This window comes from Xenopus tropicalis, chromosome 2 (genome assembly GCF_000004195.4).
Source record: "Xenopus tropicalis strain Nigerian chromosome 2, UCB_Xtro_10.0, whole genome shotgun sequence".
NCBI classification, from domain to species: Eukaryota; Metazoa; Chordata; class Amphibia; order Anura; family Pipidae; genus Xenopus; species Xenopus tropicalis.
Window position 1 is genome coordinate 25,966,849 of NC_030678.2, and position 20,040 is coordinate 25,986,888.

The 20,040-nt window shown below is 38.2% G+C and overlaps 1 protein-coding gene across 14 annotated transcripts in view; it reads right to left on the bottom strand.

Annotated features, from left to right (window-relative positions):
• The window catches only part of robo2 (roundabout guidance receptor 2), a 627,127-nt gene that overhangs the window by 239,140 nt on the left and 367,947 nt on the right, over positions 1-20,040 (bottom strand). For all 14 annotated transcript variants that reach the window (XM_031896599.1, XM_031896601.1, XM_031896594.1 and 11 more), the window contains exon 2: positions 17,178-17,504. In XM_031896599.1, the coding sequence (XP_031752459.1) occupies positions 17,178-17,504 (327 nt within the window). The remainder of the gene's footprint in view (positions 1-17,177; positions 17,505-20,040) is intronic.

Genomic DNA, 20,040 nt, shown 5'->3' on the forward strand with positions numbered 1-20,040 from the left:
CTCTAGGCTGAATGATTGGGTAAAGCTTTTCCTACCTGCTTCCATGTTGTGCTTTCAACATTCCTTTCTGTTTTTATTGGGAGAAAAATAACCTAACTTTATGTTTTGGGAAGATGGGAGGATACACCACATGGATGGAATCATGGTCAGAAGCAAACTCCAAACCCCTATCACTGCTACTATATTTTTAGGTGAAGACAATAATACTAATAATTACAGGTATGGGATTCCTTATCCGGAAACCTGTTATCCAGAAAGCTCCGAATTAAGGAAAGCCCGTCTCCCATAGACTTTATTTTAATCAAATAATTCATATATTTTTTCTCTGTAATAATCAAACAGTACCTTGTAATTGATCCCAAATAAGATATAAATAATCCGTATTGGATGCAAAACAATCCTATTGGGTTTAATTAATGTTTTATTGATTTTTTAGTAGACTTAAGGTATGGAGACCAAATTACAGAAAGACCCCTTATCCAGAATACGCTTGGTCCCAAGCATTCTGGAAAATGGATCCTATACCTGTATTAGGTTCAAGAAGATCCTCTTACAACCTGTATAAAATGAAATATTTATATCTCTGCTAAAATAGCTTTGATAGGGTTGAAACACCGAGCCAGAAGTTTTGCAGTTGTAGTTGAATATAATGAGCTTGCAGCTAACAATAACTAATGATCAGTGAATCTGTCCCATTTCGCTTCCCTGCAAAATAACAAACAAATTTGTGTAACGGCGAAAAATCCACGAAACGCGTTTGTTGTGCAACTTTTTTGTCACCCACGTCTTTTTTTGTTGCCCACGTCTTTTTTTTTTTTACATGACCGCAACTTTTTTTGACACACACAATGAATTTCTCCACGGCAAAAGTTTCACAAAACAATTTGCCAATGGCGAAACGCGGAAATTCGCTGCGAATCCATGCCTGGTGAAATAATTTGCTCATCACTAACAATAACTACATAGAATCCTAGTTTGTGTGCAAGTCTCCATACGAAGTCCTTTGAATCCGAGAAGGACATCACCCACAGCTCCCTGATTGTCATCTGATGCATCGAGGATGTGCTTTTATAGGGAATTGATTGACCTCTGCTCATAATTATCTTAAGGAGAAAAATGAAAAGACTAAAAATCATCAGATGGTGTTTAGCAACAAGAGAACAATGCCATCTGTTCAAGAGCAAAGTCACATGATGTTTCTCCATCTGAAAATAAAAATTGGCTCAAGCATTTCATTTTAGGTGTTTTTTTTCTAAATGATTTTATATGGCAATAAAGCAATGTGTGAGGAGCTGGACATACTCCATAGAAAGGTATCCTTTGAATTAGAAAGACGCTTACCATCATGGGATGCTATCGTGTCCCTGAAAACCTGAAATTATAGAAGGGAATATCAAAGTCCCATGGGCTCCATTTTGCCCCCTAATAGCTGCTCTGGGGATCTGAGACTGACCTCAACAGCTGCCAACATAAATGCACATTGTCATGTGACCCTAGCTTGACCTCGGGACCCTTGCAGCCCAGTGCTTGACTTAAAGCCCCATGCTCCATGACTCAGGTGGTATGTGACTGATTTTAATCCACAAAGTCTATTGGGAGATACAAACGCACCCTCCATAAGGTCTAAAATGGCAAGGTTTGAGCCAAGGTTTATTTTCTATCTAACACAGCACCTGGGAAATTGTAGGGTTACTAAATATAAAATATGGTCTATATTGATCATTTTAACGTTAGCTCTGGGCTAAGCAACCCTGTCCATCCTAACCCTCTATATGGTGGAAGCAATAAACGTCAAAAGCAGAAGAATAAAAATGTGCATTTTGCAATGTAATGTTCTTCATTAGGCAGTTATGCCTATTTTTTCACAACAATATAATTTTTTTTTCAGCAAGACATTTTATAACATACACAGCACAGTGGTGTAGGCATTTTCTTTCTACAGATGGGTGGGCTGCTAGATACTTTTTGAAAATACCTATATTATATTTGGGCAAGAGAAAAATTGCTTGCATTGAGAATATTTTTTTTTTTGAGGATGTTGGTTGCAATTGTATGTACTTTATTACTATATTATGTGGCTTTAAACCCAAGTTAGCTATATTAAACTAGTGATCTGCCAAATAAAGTCCAATAAAGGCAGAGGAATCTATATATTCCAAGTATTGGCTAAGCAAAGGGCATGGAACACGACTGTGTAAGAAATGATTGCAATAAGAGCCCAACCACATCCACCCTACACCTCCAAACTGAAAGAAAATGCATAATAAAGATGGAATCTACCACAAACAAGTGTAAGAAGCAATTTTTTTAAATTATTTGTACTCTGGTTTATACTACAACATATTAAGTTGCTCCTAGGCCAGGGATACCCAACATGACTTCTTTAAACATAGACCTCCTGTAGGGATGAGCAGAACCAGCCTAATACAGAGAGGGCTCAGCTTTCGGCTATAAAATGTCCTTGGTAAATAAAATAACATATAACCATTTACATATAATCATAGTAAGTGATAGTTGCTAGTTAGTTGCTGGTATCCAAGTCAATGATATCCAAACTGCTGCCTTGCCCCCAGCAAATAATGAAAAATGTTCCAAAAATACACCATTTACAGCAGCACAAATTTTGAGTGCGGCTTGTGCGGAATGCCGCCCCTAAATTTGTGCCGCCCTAGGCCCGGGCCTTGCTCCAAGTAAGAATATCATTCATATGAGTGGGACCTGCCATATTATTGCCAGAACTGGCAGTAAAATGAAATACTACATACACTACTGCACCCTTTTTTTACTTATAGTTTTTCCCACTGTACTATTAAAAAAAAACCCATAATTGACTAAAACCATGTTTGTGTAGTTCTATGCCTTTGAACACTATTTTCTTTTACATATGTCTCAGTTGCTTATTGCACCAAGGGAACACACCAATGCTTTGTGCTACACAAAGGTATATTCGCAATATCTTTCGACAAATACCCTGGGTACCCCCCTTGGTTGCAGTTACAAATGATGGCACTGTGGCTTGTGATGTTTACATTGTAAGGAGTATGTAATTGCAGTTCAATCCTCTCACGACTGGCTGCTTAGCTGATCCACTTAAACTACTCAATTCCGCATCTGTCAGAACGCTGACAACTGCTATAGATAATGACACGGCGTCATTTCTCCAGCCCCTTCACCTGCCGGCCTGAAAACAAATGAAAACTGCAAAATAGGCACGAGACCCATATTTATCAAAATCACTAGAATCCGCAGAGTAGAAAAATCAATTTGTGTTAATCGAGTAAAGTGACTTATTAAGGGTTATGAGAGCTGGCCCGGTAGCCACCCAGATTCGCTTGCTGGAGAAATGGAACTAGCAGCTGCATTTTCTGCTGTCATTTTCCTTTGTCTTTGGGTGATTAATTGATATTAAATTATCTTAAAAGAGTTTTGGCCAGCAGGTAATGCGTCTGCAAAACCTGTGTGAATCAGGGCACTGAGAAGCTTTCAGCAGAAGTGACAGGCTAAAGTTGGCATGATCAATGCGCCAGTCCTGCCAAGTTATCTCAGGGGAGTGGAAACAGATAAACAAAAGCTCCTACAGCACACACCTATTATGCGGACAAAATAAAGTCATTGGCATGGTGGTGAACTGGTGGCCCCTCGTTCCATTGACAATGCTGATTTTAGGGCAAGGCTAAGAATTGGGGGTACCTTGCTCTACTGGCAATGCTATCTTTATGGCATGGTTATAAACTAAGGTCCCCTTGTTCTACTGGAAATACTGATTTTAGGGCTCCACAGAGGAGCTGGAGCAGCAAGGGCAAATGAAAACAAAGGTAACTCTTTATATCCGTGTAGCCCTGTGACCATTGAGTAGCCAGGCGACAGTTCAATTCTGTCACATATAGGGGCAGATTTATTATGCTGTGTAAAAAATGGCAACAAAATCTGCCACGTACCACCAGGGTTCACCATGTAAAAAATTGGCGTAAAATCAGTGTAATTTTATGCCATTACACAAAATGGTGGTGTTAAATTTGGAGTTTGAACGCAGAACGTCTTCATTTAATTTACACAGCTTTTTACATCGTTTTTTAGGCGAATTTCATTTTACACAGCATAATAAATAGGCCCCATAGTGTGAGGAGTATATTTACTATTCTTTTAGGACTAGTTACATTCTATTTTAACTTTTTTATTTTTATAGTAAGGATTTTTGGCCCTTCTATAACTCCTTTTGCTTCTTTTTTGGTACATTTATGGGCAGCTTTGCATTTGTAGCATCATAAGAGTGAATCTTTCTTTTTTTCTGTAGATTGGGTGACCTTTCCAATTTCTATACTGTCAGACAAGATTCTCTGTGCTAGGTTTGTAAAACTTGTTTACTCTTACCCAGGATTTTCCCAGGAATCTTCCACAGATTATAGATTCCACCTATAAGGGCTCTGGTACACGGGGAGATTAGTCGCCCGCGAGCAGGGAGTTTTGCCGCGGGCGACTAATCTCCCCGTGTACCAGAGCCCTAAGCCATGTATAAAGCTCCTCCAATCAGAAGCACTGGAAGTTGAGGGGGTCTCTGATTGAAAAAGAAAAAAACTCATTCCATGTTTCCTTCCTTTGAATACTTGAAGCTCCATTTGATTTAGCTCTTTTTACAAATTCTAAATTTGACACATTTTTCTAACCCCCTGAAAACCATAGCACTGCCATTCCACTGCATGTATTTAGCTGCTCATTAAGCTAACACTTTACTAAAAACTGATGACCTTAACCAAGTCTATGAAAAAAAAACTATTTCCTGTGAAACAAATCTATTTCATTTGATATCTGTGACACTTTTTTAAATCCAGATGAAGACGACCAACAGGACCTTAAGATTTATAACCAAGATGCTTAAGAAAATGAGAAATGAAAATAAAAGCTAACCAGATCATTATACTCCCTTTTTGGTTGCTGGGTGTGTTTGAAAACCCTTCTTTGCGGTTCTACTTCTAAGCGTGATTTCCCTTAACAACAATAAATCATCACATTGTTCCAAATAATCTGATTATTTGGCACCTGCTTGTCATAAATAACCCAATAGCTGTGACACTGATTATCATCAATCTTGCAATTAGAAATAATAACTTTATTAGAACCATCATTTTTAACAAATTGAATCTCTTTCAAAAGAACTTTCATTTACTTCTTTGAGGAGCAGGGATAATGTAGGCAAAGGCTGAAGACTATAGTATGGCTTCTATTGTTCTTACCATTGACTTGATTTGTTGTGCCTAAATGTATTATTACCATTTGTTTATACCTTATATATCTTATCGCAACCCTAGTAGCATTTTATCCAGCCTAGTAGACCTCAATCACATCTCCAACACTTCCATGTGGAATTTTATGCAAAAAGGCAGTAGGCTGCTACTGCAGATCTTATATCCTGACCCTAGAAGGTTTGCCAAACAATAAAGATAAAAGAAATAATAATTCAGATTCAAGAAAATCCCATTAACCTGGAAGAAAATAATTTATTTTGATGTCTTACAGTCCAATACATATCAATGACACAATTTATAGTACTTGAGAATTCAGCAGTTGGGATATAGACTATACAGTAGAGTTGAGTTCTTTCTATTTTACAGCTTATGTATTGTTTAAGATATAAGTATCATTTAAAATACAATGGGGCAAGATTTTGCCATCATTCACAAGCTCTTAACTTGAAAATGTAAACATTTGTCCCTAAGAGTTTTGGCTTCACCCAACCAATTACCCTATTTTATCCAGGAGACCATAACTCTTGGACAGAACTGCATTATGAAAAATTGGGTAGTTGTCGGTATATTATACAAACAACTTAAACTTAATTTGCACATTTAGAAGAAACAATTGTCAAAATATGCCCATTCTATCAATGTGCCGTTAGTTGCAAATAAACAAAAAGCTGAATTCAGATACAGCCACCATTCAAAATTAGTCCAGTTCATTAGCTGTTAGGAGTCAGCTTTAAACAAGGTATATGATATTTATCAAGCCAAATCCCCAGCTCCTTATTGAGTTTAGTTCTATTGTTTGAAACGATTTTGGCCAATTTTCCTGCTGAGAGATTTCCCTAAGTGCAATTCTGTATCTCCAAGAATGGTGACCAATAAATCTTGCATTGTTGCTAGGCACTGAGAATACATGTATTTAAGGCCTGTAATAAGACAGAAGAACCAGGCCCTCCATCAATCAATATTCTAGACATTAGGAAGAAATTCAAGAAAGAAATGTTCGCCTCTTTTACATAGCCTCGTCTTTTGCTCAAAATAATTTATCACTTTGTTAACAATCAACCAGTAGCTGAGCCCACAGAATGTTTTCTCTCTATTTTTTTTATTGATGTCTTATTTTGACACTTCCTTTTGGGTTGGCAGCCATGACGAAAGACTCTTGAATTTGTTTATTCACACTTGTTTTATCTGTTTCCAAATGCTGTCTTGTAACCTTTGGGGCCTGGAAGATGGATGAAGCAGGCCAGGGCCATGAGTGAGGTCGAGGTCATAGGATCTAGGATCTCATTAACTATATCGCTAACCAACACAGTGTCTGCAAAGGTCACTGCACTGTCAAAAATATGATGAAGGAATGTTTAGGTGAAGATAATTACATTGCTTTCTGCATTCAAAGGTGTAAACTGGAAAATAAAATCCACCATGGCCTACGACTGTATATCATATAATTAGATTAGACTTTTCATTTTGGTTGCACCATGTCTCTATACACAATTCACTTTATATATACTGTATATGTCTACATGTAGAAATACAATTAACAGAGGAACCAACCCTAAATGGTTGTTTCAGAGTTAACAACTGCAGCATCAATGCCTTGGATACACAATGCCCTAAGGAAGATATGTAAAGTAAAGCATGTACCAATAATATTGCCACCTGTCATATAGGAGCGGCTACCCTTTACCTATATGCAAATAGCAAAAATTAAAAACATAAAAAGTGGTTTAGTGAAAAAAATTTAGAACAGTTATTTAGTATCTCTCTGTAAGTTCTATGAGATATATGGAAAGGTCCATTAATGATCATGATGATCATCATTATAATGATGATATCATTCAATGTTCCTCTAGTTCTCTCTAAGTCAATGAGAGGTCCCTACTATTGAGAGGTTCATTTATGATTATGCTATTATGATTTGTATGTTCTTTTAACTCTCTCTGTATGTCTACGAGAGGTCCCTGCTATGGAGAGGTCCATTTACAGTTCTGTTTGGTTCATCAAGCACCCAATGTTTTTATATAATCTTCCTATAACTTCTAGACAATGTATTCCAATGACTTCTGTAAATGGGTCATGGAAAGTATAAGGGTTGGGGAAGGTGTAAGGAAACATTGAGGTATGACAGACTAACAGCTTAAGCATGTCTGGGGGGATAATAAGGTATATAAATATACACTTCAGGGCATATTTATCAAAATGAATGATACACATTTTATTTGTTTTTGACAAAAAAAAAAATCTATTTTTTTTCTATTTAGCTATTTTTCTTGCTTCATCTTCCCTGCCCTTTTTCACTACACAATTTGGCAGCTTAAATGGGCCTTTGGATCCTTTGGGTAAATTATTGGATTGAATTGAATGAATTTCTTTCTATCGTCCCAACTACTTAAGCAATCTCAATTGTTTTTCTATTACTTCTTTACTAACCCTAAACCTTGTGTAATGCCTGGAAACATTTTCCCTGGCTGTTTCACCCTCAAGGAAATTCAAGCAGCAAATTATTATTACCTGAGAAGGAAAACTACATGAGTACATGAGAAACTCTCCGGAAATATGAAATTTGCAACAAGAATTAAGAATTTCAGAATTTAGCTCCCATTATAATTACAAAACCAAATACAGGTATAGGACCCATTATCCAGAATGCTCGGGACCAAGGGTATTCCGGATAAGGGGTCTTTCCATAATTTGGATCTCCATACTTTAAGGGGCTGATTTACTAACCCACGAATCCGACCCGAATTGGAAAAGTTCCGACTTGAAAACGAACATTTTGCGACTTTTTTGTATTTGTTGCGATTTTTTCGGCTTCTTTACGAATTTTTCATTACCAATACGATTTTTGCGTAAAAACGCGAGTTTTTCGTAGCCATTACGAAAGTTGCGGAAAAAGTTGCGCTTTTTGCGTAGCGTTAAAACTTACGCGAAAAGTTGCGCCTTTTTCGGAGCGTTAAAACTTAAATGGTGCAAAGTTTCGCGTAAGTTTTAACGCTACGAAAAAAGCGCAACTTTTTGCGCAAGTTTTAACGCTACGAAAAATCGCCAGATTTTACGCAACTTTCGTAATGGCTACGAAAAACTCGCGTTTTTACGCAAAAATCGTATTGGTAACGAAAAATTCGTAAAGAAGCCGAAAAAATCGCAAAAAATACGAAAAAATCGCAAAATACCGATCATTACGAAAAAAACGCTTATTTCAACCCGTTCGTGGGTTAGTAAATGTGCCCCCAAGTCTACTAAAAAATCAATAAAACATTAATTAAACCCAGTAGGATTGTTTTGCAACTAATAAGGATTAATTATATCTTAGTTGGGATCAATTACAAGGTACTGTTTTATTATTAGAGAGAAAAAGGAAATCAGTTTTAAAATTATGAATAATTTGATTATAATGGAGTCTATGGGAGACGGACTTTCCGTAATTCGGAGCTTTCTGGATAATGGGTTTCCGGATAAGGGATCCCATACCTGTACAATGGGAAAAAACATGTACTGGCCTTATATTTTATCCAATGTGCATCATTTTACTCAAGTCTGACAAGTATGTACATGCATATACTATTATTACTCCCTTATATTCATTATACGTTGCATTGAAGTAGTCTATTCAGGCATCTGTCACTTATCAAATGATTAACATCCTGAAGCAAAGATTACTTCATGTCATGCTACGATGACGACCTGTAACTCATGTGACAAGATTAAAACAGACATAAACATTGTTACTCCATCAAAAATTTGAATTCCCTCCTTTGTGCAAATTGCCATTGTTTGCTCTGCAAATAATTCATTCATGTACCTGTCTCTTTAAAATTATTGGCACCTTGAAACAATAGGAAATATTTTATGCGATGTTCCCATGACAACCAGTAGCGCAGGGGATTAAGACAGACATTTACATTGTTATTCAAACAAAAAAAATATTGTCCAAGGTTGAATCCGGGGCAAAATTCACCCAAAGCAACATTTGTAGAAAAGATTAAGGAAAGAGAAAGAAATGTTCCTTCCGAGTGTAATGTATCATGTCATGCCCTTAACTGGGACGTTCAAGCAAAGCTCTGCTTTTTATGAATTGTGATACTGCAAGAAGCAGGAATTCTTCTGGCACCATTGTAATATTTTTCATCAGTGTTCTAAATGTAAATTTAGGCACACTTTGCAAGAATATGGTGGTACAGATGTAACCCTAACGGGGTCAAATAGAACTGAAGCACTAAATAATGAGTTTGTGCTCGGGGGTCTATGTGCCTAATTCCCAGCATGTCAGGCTATTTTAACCTCACATGAGAGGCAATGTTCTTAGAAGCATCACACAATACTGTACTAAGCAGTATGGGGCTCTGGATATTGCCTAACCAGCATGCTTTGCACACCCACCCTATCTTTTGCTTCAGAACATACTAGAACCAATGTCAGTTTTTTGCAACAAGTGTTCCTATGCAATTTTTTTTTTTTGCTTTTTATTTGTGAATGTTTTTCAACACTGAAAAATACATGAAGTAGTGTCTGTAATTGTGCAATGTTGTAGCAAAATAGTTTATTATGGAAATTATTGAAAAAGACTTGTACATAGTGTCATGTATCTTGTAGATTGTAAGCTCTTTTGGGCAGGGCCCTCTTCACCTCTTGTATCAGTTATTGATTGCTTTATATGTTACTCTGTATGTCCAATGTATGAAACCCACTTATTGTACAGCGCTGCGGAATATGTTGGCGCTTTATAAATAAATGTTAATAATTATAATGTATAGTTACCATAGAACTGGGAGAAGAAACATTAGTATAAGGTCAAGTATAGAAAAGGGGCTAAAGGTTGGGAAAAGTGTTAGGGAGTAAAGATGGGGGCTCTCGTCCAGTATTCACAGTATATCCACATACACTTATCATCCCAGCAAGTCATGCTGGGGCCAAAAACATCAGCTGTTTTATTTATACAATTCCATTCAAATGGACCCATGTTGGTGCCACACATAGGAACACACGAGTTAACAAATCTAGTTCTATCCTATTGTGACGTTTCCTACAGCACCACATTGAATAGCCAACTGCAGATGAGGTGCTCCATGATGCATCTCACCTGCATTAGGTGGTTCCACTCGCCGCTCGCTGCTATTGGGGCAGCCACAATAGAAAAGGAAGGGCTTTGTTAACCCATTCACCAAGGACTCTTAGACATGGGTGGTTTTGATGTGTTCTCATGTTGTGAAATTCACAAGAAAGCCACTAAGCATCAAGAAATGCCCAAGTATTAAAGCTCGTTTTATCTTGACATCCTCATTGGTGAAAATGGCACAGCTGAGTTTCAGGGGGTATATAGTGAGGAAATTTGAAGAAAAATGTCCTTTTGTTCTACTTTAATTTACAATTTTCCAAAACCAAAGCTGTAATTGGTTAAAGGTGAAAATGCTTACATGGTACTGTGCTTCTGGTGGGTGATGTTAGCAAATGGCAGGTATTGAAGTAGATTGGGGGTTGGGAATAGATTACTATTTTAAAAGTGACATGGATGTTCAAAGAAGGAGATAAAGGCCATATATTGTTGTGGACCCCACAGACTGTTAGTTAGATCCCTGAACAACTAGAAAATCATGCCATTTTTTAACCTTCCCATTCACATTGATCAATATATTAATTATGTGGCTGGAGCGACACAAGTGACCCAGAAGCAGACAATAAAAAAGGTAATAAATGTCGACCAAGCTCAGTTGGTTTATTGCACAGTCTATGGGTACAAAGCACATTATTAAAAATATTACACGTGCACATGTATATATATAATTTTTTTTTCATGGGGGAACCTGTAGGTAAAACCATGTTTGTTACTTTGTTTCCACGACTACTAAGTCTTAAAAGCTTTCTCCATATCCATCTTCCTTCCCCAGATCTGCAGTTCTGCTGTTCTATTTTTTGCTGTTCAAAGGTTTTTTTTTCACAATTTTCTGCTTAACTTTTCTCACAGTTATAACTGTTGCAAGTGTTTTTCGTGTGTCTCAGAGAACATAGGTGTGGAAATATAAATGGTTTAATGAGCCTTTTTCAGTTTTAGTGTTGCTTGGTTAAAATTAGAAAATGAAATGTAACATGAGACTTATTGTCTCCCAGTCCTAGAAACTAGAGAAGGAGATGTTGCGGCACAGGAACAGATGAATTATCACAGGCTCCCAACTGCTTCAGAACTATGATCCCATTCATCTTGAATGAGGCCGGATGTGAGCAAGGGAGGTTGTGGTCCTACAACAGCAGGAGGTCCAGCATGGCCATCCTTGTTATAAATTCAGCTTAATCCCTAGGTACTAATGTACGGAAAGTGTAAAAGGTGTTGTGAATTAATGAGAGAATGATAGGCTGCAGTATTTAACAAGCTCTGCACAGGACAGCTATACAGTAAGTATACCACTGAAGAATAACTGATATAATAGCATATTTGTAGTCTTAAATATCACCCTTTTTAAACATATCTGGTGACTCCACCACCAGGGTGTGTTTCTTCTTACCAGAACTCTTACTACCATACAACTTCCTACCATTCATTTAATATCCTTTTCCCCATGAACCACCTAGCACATATTCTCAGGTTGGACTGACTTCCAGGGCACTTGATATCCCTCTGGGTCTGTTAAAACATTTCACTCCAGAAATGATTGGGCAAAAACCATCTCTGGTTTCCATCACCCTTGCAGAAATGATTATTGTCATATCCCACTCCTTCAAACACACAAAATATGTACCACTGCTCAAAGGTCTTGGGAATTGGGAAAAGGAAAGGCGAGCAGGGTTACTGGAAGTAGTGATGTAAAAACATTACATGTGAAATCATTGGTTTGCCGAAAGAGAGAGATCAAATTGGAAAGAGAAATAGCATTGCTTTTGCCCATTTCTCTAAAGCTGGCCATATTGTACGATATTTGGTACATGTATGGCGGATCAATGAGACGACCAATATGACAAAGACTGTGGATATTGGTTGTCTCGTTAATCAGGCTGGTTAAAAGATTTTGATTGGGCGCCATTGAAGCTGGAGGTAGAATCTCTATTGTTTCTACCTCCATATCTGACGATACAGCCCTGAACGTCAATGGGGAAAAAGAATGATCTTTCCTGCGACAAATGGTTGCAGGAAAGATCGTTATTGCTACGTGTATGCCCACCTTTAGTTAGGGAAGGTAGTGTTGATTAATAAGCAGGTGTAATGCAAACCTTATTCTCCATCCCATTATGAGCAGTAACAGGGTCCATTCTGGGTGTGAATAAGGCTTTGTTCACAGCAGATCATGGTTTTTATTAATACCTGGGCCTACTGTGGTCAACTTAGTATGCAGCCTCATTTAAGTCTCCTGGATATTCACTAAGGGTCAAAATGCAGCCTTTTTTTTAGCACAAACACTGTAGTGGCAACTAAACAGCATGTTATAAATGAGACCCAAGGTGAGAAGTCATTTTAATGACATTCGTGACATAATCATTACTGTGGTCAGTTAGCAACACTCCGCTGCTAACATAAACTACACCTATACTCTTGTAAGTGCACAATTACAGTGATAGATAACTGTAACCGACGGTATTTGTAATCTGACAGCCCTTTGTATCCAAAGTTGGGGAACATTTTTCTTTCTTGTAGGGGAAAAATAAATTGAGCGTATGGATTCCTATAGAAAATGTATTTGCACACATTTTCCCATAGAAGGGTAGCATTGAGCAGGGGAAATAAGCAATAATCTGGAGAGCTCATTAATTTTTCATACGTTTTCATCTCGGTCACAGCACCCTCTCACACTGGTCGATAGATCAAGCTGCTATCACACATTTAACACCTGGGGCAGCGACACCAGTCTCTAAAGGATGCAATTGACTCTGGAGAGAAGGGAGTCTTGTTTTGCTTATCTGGGGTCTCCCCTTTCATTTTCTCACCACTAAAGCACTAAGCATTAAGCACATTTATAAATGTAATTCTAAATAGAAATTAACTACTACTGACCTATAGTAAATGGCTGTGATTTTTTTTTTAATCCCATTTTTTTAATTCAATAAAGTCAACTGAATTTCTAAAATATACAAATACATATACACTGAATAGTCTGTATAATGTATTCTGATCCTGTTAAACCCCAGCACTTGATTTAGCTTGATATAGAGGAAGCCTGTAGGGTGTTGTTAATGGATATTGATGGCATTGAACACATTTTGGTCGCTTCTAATACACTACTCAGGCCATTATAGCTATAAACATGCACACAACTAATCCTCCATTCATTTTTACATCAAAACACTATACTATTTAGAAGTAAATAGGATTTCTAAGCAGTGTAATGATGGTGTGTCTCTGCAAGAGAGGTAATACACAAACCCAAGCCAGGCCAATTCTCTATTGTGCCGGATGAAAAACCATGCCTGAAATCCCCAAAGGGCTTAATTGAGGAATTCAGCCAGCTACGCTTCAAAGGAGGAGAAACAGTGAAGCAGCCTTTCTTTTATGTGCATGATAGCATTACAGAAATGGTGCTATGGTTTTAAATCTCTTCATGCTCTGTGATCTTTCCTCAAAATACCTTTAACACCAAACCCCTGCTTTTACTTTCCAGCCTTTCATTATGACGTGCTTCAGCCGTGACCTTCAAACCACTAATGTGCTCAGCGTATTTTCTTTTGCAGATAGGGGTTAGGAGATCAATGGGGAGGGTATTTGGGACAACATCTGAGTGTTTGGCTAACGACTTGCATCTAAATATGTGGACACGGGTTTTAATAGGTCTTTTCAAAATGCTGAATTCCTAATGAGAAGCATTTCATTTAAAACCGAGACCTAAAGTTGGATATTTTCTCCCCATCACTGTTGGACGGTAATAAATATGGATGTATTCTGAAAGCTTAGTGAATCAGGGGCACGAGAAGAAATATTGATTCATTTAATAAGGTTCCTCCTCCATTACCTTATAAATTATGTAAATAATACCGCAAATATATACACTATATAGACACTAGGTGAATATAGACACTGGGTTATGGTACTGTATAGCTATAGTGTCCACCTTTTTTTTTTACTAATAGTCACACCTCAATGGAAGTATGGTTTTTATATATAAAGAACTGACCAAGGATAGAACCAACCTACAGAGCATTGGAACACTCGCCTGGTTAAACAATACTCATTTAATGACATTATTTAAAAATTCACATAACACATAGGGGCCGATTTACTAATCCACGAACAGATCGAAAGCATCTGAATGCGTTTTTTTTTCGTAATGATCGGTAATTTGCGTTTTTTTGTCGCCGTCGCGACTTTTTTGTAAATTGGCGTGACTTTTTTGTAGCTGTTACGACTTGCGCGAATTGTCGCGACTTTTTCGTAGCCGTCACGAAAAAATCGGAAAGGTTTGCCCGCCGTTTACTAGCGAAAAAGTCGCGACAATTCGCGCAAGTCGTAACGGCTACAAAAAAGTTGTGACAATTCGTGCAAGTCGCGACGGCGACAAAAAAAAAATCGCAAAAAATAAGGAAAAGTCGCAAAATGTTCGTGTCCAATCTGATTTTTTCCCATTCGGGATTCAGATTCGTGGATTAGTAAATCAGCCCCTTAGAGTACCTAAGTAATTGGCAACTAGGTTATGGCCACAGTAGCCACTTTACGTTGCCTGAGGTTAAATAATGGATTAACAACTTGTTTTTAGGTTAGTGAATCAATGCTTTATAATGGGTCTGTTGAATGTATGACCCTCCATGACAACGCTCTGCTGTCCGGCAGAGGATGATGGGAGCTACAGTCCACAAAAGCTTCTTTTTGACTCTTAGAATAATGGTACAGATATGGGATCCCTTATCCGGAAACCCGTTATCCAGAAAGCGCCGAATTACGGAAAGCCTGTCTCCCATAGACTCCATTTTAATCAAATAATTTGGAATTTTAAAACTGATTTCTTTTTTCTCTGTAGTAATAAAACAGTACCTTGTAGTTGATCCCAACTAAGATATATTTACCCCTTATTGGGGGCAGAACAGCCCTATTGGGTTTATTTAATGGTTAAAGGATTCCCTTTTCTCCGTAATAATAAAACAGTACCTGTACTTGATCCCAACTAAGATATAATTACCCCTTATTGGGGGCAGAACAACCCTATTGGGTTTATTTAATGGTTAAATGATTCCCTTTTCTCTGTAATAATAAACCAGTACCTTGTAATTGATCCCAACTAAGATATAATTAATCCTTATTGGATGCAAAACAAGCCTTCTGCGTTTTAATAAATGTTTTATTGATTTTTTAGTCGACTAAAGGTATGGAGATCCAAATTACGGAAAGACCCCTTATCCGGAATACCCTTGCTCCTGAGCATTCTGGATAACGGGTCCTATACCTGTATTTGACTCTTGGATTAATGGCCTCTGTGCTTTTCATAGATTTCATTAATGAAACAATATTTACTGTCTCACTATCGCTCGACTCTTCTAGTATTTTGGACAGGGCTAATGCACCCTTTTTGCCTTTTTGCTGTGTTCAAACATACGACTTTCCTATTTCCTTTAAACACTTGAGTTTCTGTGTTCTTATCTCTATTTGCAGGCAATTCTGAAGTCTTTTCAGTGTTTGTGTTCACCACCTGCTGAGCCGTTGTATAATGAATGTGCTGGCATTGCCATGAAGTACTTCCTTTCCCTATCCCTGAGACATTTCCCTCCGGCTGCAGAGCATGACCTAGCTTGTTATAGCACTTCCCAGCCTCTGATTTATTCTTCCCTCCAGCTCCCAGTTAAAGCTCTTTGTACATCTAAAACTTTCTTCCCTACCATCTTTGCTGTCTTAGAAGATATACGGACTGAATCGTGAACCTCTCAGCCAGCAGAATGGGTTGTAAAATGATGCCGGATCGATGCTAATTTCACGCTAATTAAATAATGCATCAACATTCCAAAATAAGGAGATCAAGGTATTCTCTTTAATGAAATCTTAAGATCTTTACATGAGGCTGTCTCAAAGCTTGTTGGAAATAAGGCTATAGTGCCCTAAAAAGTATGTTACTTGTATCAATAAAAAGGCTCAATCTTGATGGAGAATAAGCAATATTTAGTAAGGCTTAGCCTCCCCAAAAAGAAACAAAAGTCTAAATAATCATGTATAAATGCTAAAACCTATTCAATGCACTGCTTTACTCCCATCATTTACCTTTGCTGAAGGGGAGTCTTAACAGATATACAAACTAGGGATGTGTGGGCTGGCCCGAAATCCACAGGACCTACAGGTCAGACGGGTTCAGGTTGACATTCATACAGGTTTATAAATAGAGGTTTATTTCGATATTGGGTTGGGTGCAGCTTGGGCATGGGTTGGGAGTAGGTGGCTTAGGGTTGGGAGTAGGTGGGTTAGGGTTGGGAGTGGGTGGGTTAGGGTTGGGAGTGGGTGGGTTAGGGTTGGGAGTAGGTGGGTTAGGGTTTGGAGTGGGTGAGTTAGGGTTGGGAGGGGGTGGGTTAGGGTTGGGAGTGGGTGGGTTAGGGTTGGTAGTGGGTTAGGGTTGGGTTTGGGTCGACTTTTTGTCGACCTGCACATCACTAATACAGACAATTCGTACATTATAGTTTTTCTACACCTGTAATTTAATTTTAAGTTCTGTTTTGCTATCTTAGTTTGTACAAAATGTTTCTAATAAATAATACAATGAATGTGGCTCTACTTGCAATTATATTACTATATGACAAGCACATTCAACCTGTAGCCCTCAAGCTGTTATTCAGCTACAATATGAAACAGCCAAGGCTGGGAAGTTGAATATCCCAGTTGTGAAGATCTGTACACTGTTTATTTCAAGCTCTGTTAACCTGTGGTCCTACTGATGCTATTGTAGTACAATTCCCAGAATCCTGGGGAGGGAGGAAGTTGCAGTTCTACAACATTTAGAGGGCTTCAGATAAACCAAACTCTGTTAAGTCCTTTTTGTTACTTACATGCCACTTCCAGAGATGCATTTCGACTCATAGCCTCCCCGAGATAGTTCCTTGCCACACAGACGTAACTTCCTTCGTCTGGCTTAAACTTGCGCCCATGGATAATGCGCAGAAAAAATAAAGATCCACTTGGCAGTAGCATTCGATGTGAGCGGGGGTCATCCTTGTCTGTCTCAACCCTTTCTAAGTCTTTGTACCACTCTATGGTGGGTGTAGGCCGCCCTTCCGCTTTGCAGTTCAAGGTGGTTGGCTCTCCCTTTGACACAATGACATCCGATGGATGCTCAACTATCCGTGGGGGGAAATCTTCTTGACGGAGACGGGATCCTGGAATATAAACATGGAAACATTTTTAGATGGAACTGCAAGGAACATCATGAGCTTTGATAAATTTAACTTGTACAAGGTTTTGCCAAATATGCAACTTGTTCCCCAAGTGCTGAAAACATCATGATTCTTTAAGGGCACTAATACTTCTAGAACAATTAGGGCATATTTATTAACCCATCCGCAATTAGATTTGAGCAGTCACCTACAAGTTAGAAAACAAAAGCAAAGATCTGATTGGTTGCTATGGGCAACATCACCAGTGATATTTGTCTCCACTGTTAATGAATACGCCCCTTACTTTATCCAAGTCTACACTATGAGCTGTAAGGCCCACGGTATGACATTTCTGCACTAAATACTAACAATAATTCTGACATCAGTTATTTTACCATGGGTAATTTTTAGCCAAGGGGTCCATTTTCCTTCATACACTAAACATTAAACTTGCCATAAAACTTGCCCCAAAATATCCTGATCTACAATTTCCTGTATACTCCAACAGACATAGAATTTAATGTGGGACACCAAAATCAGAGATAACCCCCTTGGTCACAAAAATGCCATAAGAAATAAAGTAAATGATATGTTATATTGCTGTGAACAGAACCATAACTCATATATACTGTATATATACTTTTTAAAAGTAATTATATATAAAAGAGTGTATATAAAAAGTATATATAAATACTTTGCTAGGGATCCCTCCCCCCAGACTTCCAGCTAGCCCCGTGACATAACACTTTCTTATCTACCAGGCCCCTGCCAGGATCAGACGAAATGTCCTGTAAAATCCTATTAGAACTAATAACGGTTCTGCTAGCTTGATGCATTCAACCAGTTAGACTACAGTTTATATCTGGCCAATGATTTCAATCCTGTTCCACTGCCAACTGAATGTGACCCGCATAAAGCAGGCTGAGGTTTCGCTAACTTCAGAAAGGTATATCTCAACTCATCCAAAGCATGATGGGATGCAACGCAGTGACATTCCACTGATCAGAGCCAGAGGTGTAAGAACACTGATTCCCTTGGGCGAGCAAGAGGAGCTCTATTTCCTTTGGAGCGAATTAATTGAAACTGGGGTATTTACCAGTTCAGCAGCTTAATGGATACAGTATTTACCTCAATCCAACGAGTCCCACTTTCTCACTTCTATTTAAATGGTAATGCTCTACTCTGAAACGACAGCGACTCCTCTGCTTAAAATAATTGACTACCTCTTTATATTTCCATATCCCGTACCTGTCCCGCTGAGCAAGAATCAGCATGGCTAAATAATGAAATGAACACAAAATAGGGATCCATAATGATATGGACTTATCCTAGTACATTTGAAACAAAATATAAAAACACCATCCTATTGTGAAGCTGTTTTTGGTATCAGCTTACTATATCTTTAGCGTGGAAGGTGGAGATGCAATAAATAGAAGGGAAATTGGAGATGAGGGAATAGACTTTCATAAATATTAATTATGTCCAAATTGCGGTAGTACATATGCCTATCTAAAGGCTCTTTTATAAATGAAACCAAGTGTATTGATGCTGTCCACAAATAGACAGGCTGGGTAATGAATGGGCAGGGGAGAGGCAGGCTTCTAGTTAAAAGGGGAATTATCGTTACAGAAAGGGTCAGGGAAGGTAGGGATCCATATGTTTCTATAACTTTATTTATAAAAGTTACAAGGATACGCAGCACTGTACAGACTTACAATATACAAGATTACACAGAGGGAGGACAAGTATTATATAATAAATAGAATGAATAATTGTAAATACGTAGAGATTAAGTGCCATGTGCTAAGAGGCACAGTAGGAAGGAGGTCCCTGCCCTATAGAGCTTACAATCTAATCTTCCATAGGAAGGTTTGGCTCCCAGCATCTCTACACGATTTATATGTTGCATACATTTAGGGAATTCAGAGATATAAGGCAGGGATCCCCAACCTTTTATACACCTGAGCCACATTTATATGGCAAAAGTGTTGGGGAGCAACACACAAAGGTTCCTGGGGGTGCCAATAAGAACTATAATTAGCTACTTAATTGCCCCTATGTGGACTGGCAGCCTACAGAAGGCTCTGTTTGCCATTATATTACTTGGTTTTTATGCAACCAAAACTTGCCCCCTTACCAGAAATTCAAAAATAAGCATCTGCTTTGAGGCAACATCCAAGGGGTTTGTGAGAAACATGGTGCTCACGAGCCACTGGTTGGGGAAAACTATATTAAGGGGACCAATGGGTGCCTATTCCTGTGCTTTTGCCCCAGTGTTCCATAGTCATGTTCTAAGAACATAGAGGTGGAGCATGGAATACTAAGGGATGAAAGGAAACTTTATAGAGTAATAGTTTCACGCTGCATGCCCCAGATCACTATACACTCTATCTCTAGCAGTTATACAATACGTTTCCCATGCACTTCTATCTGTAAAGACTTCTGAAACCCACTAGAAGAACATAATTATGCACGATTTTATGGGTAATTATTTCAAAGTTGTCAGTATAGTAGCCTTTCGGGTTTGATCTCAGCATCT